Below are 3021 nucleotides of genomic sequence, written 5' to 3'. Positions count from 1 at the left end.
CCAACACCGATCGTATGCACCCCGCAGGTCAGACTGCACCGGGGGTATAATGGAACAGGCGTTCGCTGAGTTGCAACTCGATTATAAATACCTCGCCCAGTGGCGAAAACCTGGCAGAGCGGCAGCTGAGACCGTCCGTGGTGCATTACTGTACGCGTTTTCGCCTTCAGTTCGCGCATTTCGGAACATCCGGACCATCTTTTTGTTCGCGTTTCCAACAACGACATCTCCAGATTTCTGGGCTTCAGGGTTAGCGGAATAACACCCGCAGCAGTAGCAGCAGTGCGGTAGTGATTCCACGAGTAGTGCGTGTTTGAGGTGTCAAGAAGCGAATCAGTGACCATGAGTCTTGAGACCATTACGGAGCGCATGGCGGGAGATGTCGGGGCGGCTCCAGGCAGTTGGGTGTTGTCTCTGACGGTGGTGGCGGTGTTGCTGGCAGCGGCTGGCACACTGTTTCACCTGTGGATGCAGACTCGTCGATACGTGAAGCTGGGCAATTTGATCCCGGGACCGGTTGCGTATCCACTCGTTGGTAACGCGAACATGCTGCTCGGCAAAACGCACAATCAAATCATGGAGAAAGCGATGGAACTGAGCTACGTGTATGGAACCGTGGCACGTGGATGGCTCGGCTATCATTTGGTCGTGTTCCTTACCGAGCCGGCTGACGTCGAGATCATCCTGAACAGCTACGTGCACCTCGAGAAGTCGAACGAGTACCGCTTCTTCAAGCCATGGCTCGGAGATGGACTGCTGATCAGCTCAGGTGACAAGTGGAAGTCGCACCGCAAGCTGATCGCTCCTGCCTTCCACCAGAACGTGCTGAAGACGTTTATCGATGTGTTCAACGACAACAGCCTGGCGGTGGTTGAACGCATGTCGAAGGAGGTGGGTAAGGTGTTCGATTGCCACGATTACATGAGCGAAGTGACGGTTGATATCCTGCTCGAGACGGCGATGGGTTCCACGAGGACTGGCGAGAATAAGGAAGGCTTCGAGTATGCCATGGCTGTCATGAAGTAAGTATGACATGTCCCGTATGAGTCCCGAAACGGCTCTATTTGAGGTGTGCTTTCTCTCGCAGAATGTGTGACATCCTTCACAAGCGCCAGCTGAAGATCCACCTGCGATTGGACCCACTGTTCAACTTGACGGGTGTCAAGAAGGAACAGGAACGCCTGCTGCAGATCATCCACGGACTCACGCGCAAGGTAGTGCGTGAGAAGAAGCAGTTGTTCGAGCGCCAGCTTGCTGAAGGCAGGTTGCCATCACCCTCACTTACGGAGATCATCGGCAAGGAGGAAAAGCCTGGTGAAGGTGGTCTCGGAGGTTCTCCTGCCTTCATCTCGCAGGGTTCAATGCTGCGGGATGATTTGGATGACAACGATGAGAACGACATTGGTGAGAAGCGTCGACTAGCCTTCCTGGACCTCATGATTGAGACGGCCAACAACGGAGCTAACATCAGTGATGAAGAAATCAAGGAGGAAGTGGACACGATCATGTTCGAAGGTCACGACACAACGGCGGCTGGGTCAAGCTTCGTACTGTGCCTTCTCGGTATTCACCAGAATGTGCAAGACCAGGTGTACGCGGAGTTGCGCCAAATCTTCGGTGACTCGAAGCGTAAGGCCACATTCGGTGACACGCTCGAGATGAAGTACCTGGAACGAGTGATCTTTGAGACACTGCGCATGTTCCCACCGGTGCCGATGATCGCGCGTAAGATCAACGAAGATGTGCAGCTGGCATCGAAGAACTACACCATCCCGGCGGGTACAACGGTCGTCATCGGTACGTACAAGATCCACCGACGCGAGGATCTCTATCCACATCCTGAAACCTTCAACCCGGACAACTTCCTGCCCGAACGCACCCAAAACCGGCACTACTACAGCTACATCCCGTTCAGCGCGGGCCCGCGAAGCTGCGTTGGTAAGGATAACACCCGCGAGGACTCGCTCGCACTTTCTCGCCAGGACCTGTCACCTAATCGCGCCCATCTCGCACGCCCTTACAGGTAGAAAGTACGCCATGCTCAAGCTGAAGGTTCTACTTTCGACCATCCTGCGGCACTATCGCGTGGTGTCGAACCTCACCGAGAAGGACTTCAAGTTGCAGGCGGACATCATCCTGAAGCGCACGGACGGGTTCCAGATTCAGCTGGAGCCGAGGGCATGATAAGAGACGTCGCGGACGTCCCCAGACAGGCCTCGATGGCGACGGCAGCAGAAGAACCGAAGACCCGAAAGGCAGACGCGTTAAAACGTTCCCCTGCCGGCCAGGCCAGGACGAGGCGAACGCTTGCTAACCATAATCTCACTGCGTTAAGAGCTCAGACTACATGGAAATAAACGAAAGCGAATCGATAACCTTATCCATCGGTCGATCTTCCGCAACGAAAGGCTCACTTACGAGGGTCCCGAACCCAACGGGCTACCTGTGTTTGTGTCGTCCGCGAAAGGATTGCGCTATCTCGGCAGACAGGACCTTTTCGGACTGGTACCGTTTAAGCTTCGTACAGCTTTATTACCGGACCGAGCGATGGTTCCTGCTCGAAGCGCTGAATCTGCTGCCATAATCGGTACATGTGTCAAAATCCATCAATTGAACCCATTTGCGATGGCTCAACTCTCGTCCCGAAGAGCGCTTTTGAGATAAAATATCGTCATTTCTACTATTCGTTATTTAGATATCAGCTTCGGGTTGAGCTTGTTAAAATCTAGCCCTTGGAGTTGCGTTAAGTGAGTGAGTAGATCTTACGAGCTGATTCGCTGTCGGGTGAACCGGTCAGTTTTATTGACCGTCTCTTCAAACGCCATGAAAAGGTGCTTAGGCTAATGGCGAAGCAAAAGAACATCGTTGAGTAATTCCAAGAATCAATCGCACCTATCGCATGTTAAAAGTCGGTGAGTTGGACAGTAGGTTTCAACGCTCGGCTACGCAATGCGAACAGTCGCATTTTATACTTCGTAAATAGCTGTTATCATGCACCAAGCGGCTACAAGCAACGATACC

The 3021-nt window shown here is 53.2% G+C and overlaps 1 protein-coding gene across 1 annotated transcript; it reads left to right on the top strand.

Moving 5' to 3' along the window:
* Window positions 1–342: 342 nt before the first annotated feature.
* LOC128728637 (cytochrome P450 4g15-like) lies at window positions 343–2370 on the top strand. The gene is made up of 3 exons (XM_053822265.1): window positions 343–1022; window positions 1088–1938; window positions 2024–2370. Exons 1-3 carry the CDS (start codon window positions 343–345, stop codon window positions 2182–2184), a joined length of 1692 nt encoding a protein of 563 aa, XP_053678240.1. The 3' UTR covers window positions 2185–2370.
* Window positions 2371–3021: the final 651 nt, after the last annotated feature.

The sequence above is a fragment of the Anopheles nili genome, chromosome X, assembly GCF_943737925.1.
Source record: "Anopheles nili chromosome X, idAnoNiliSN_F5_01, whole genome shotgun sequence".
Classification (NCBI taxonomy): domain Eukaryota; kingdom Metazoa; phylum Arthropoda; class Insecta; order Diptera; family Culicidae; genus Anopheles; species Anopheles nili.
Note: the sequence above shows the minus strand (reverse complement) of the source record. Positions and strands in the feature narration are given on the sequence as shown.

What these genes read in the sequence shown, in the direction of transcription:
- LOC128728637 (XM_053822265.1), top strand. Translation starts at nt 343, where the DNA reads ATGAGTCTTGAGACCATTACGGAGCGCATGGCGGGAGATGTCGGGGCG. An exon ending in TATGCCATGGCTGTCATGAA is followed by an intron (nt 1,023 to 1,087) that starts GTAAGTATGACA and finishes TTTCTCTCGCAG; the next exon opens with AATGTGTGACATCCTTCACA. An exon ending in GGGCCCGCGAAGCTGCGTTG is followed by an intron (nt 1,939 to 2,023) that starts GTAAGGATAACA and finishes ACGCCCTTACAG; the next exon opens with GTAGAAAGTACGCCATGCTC.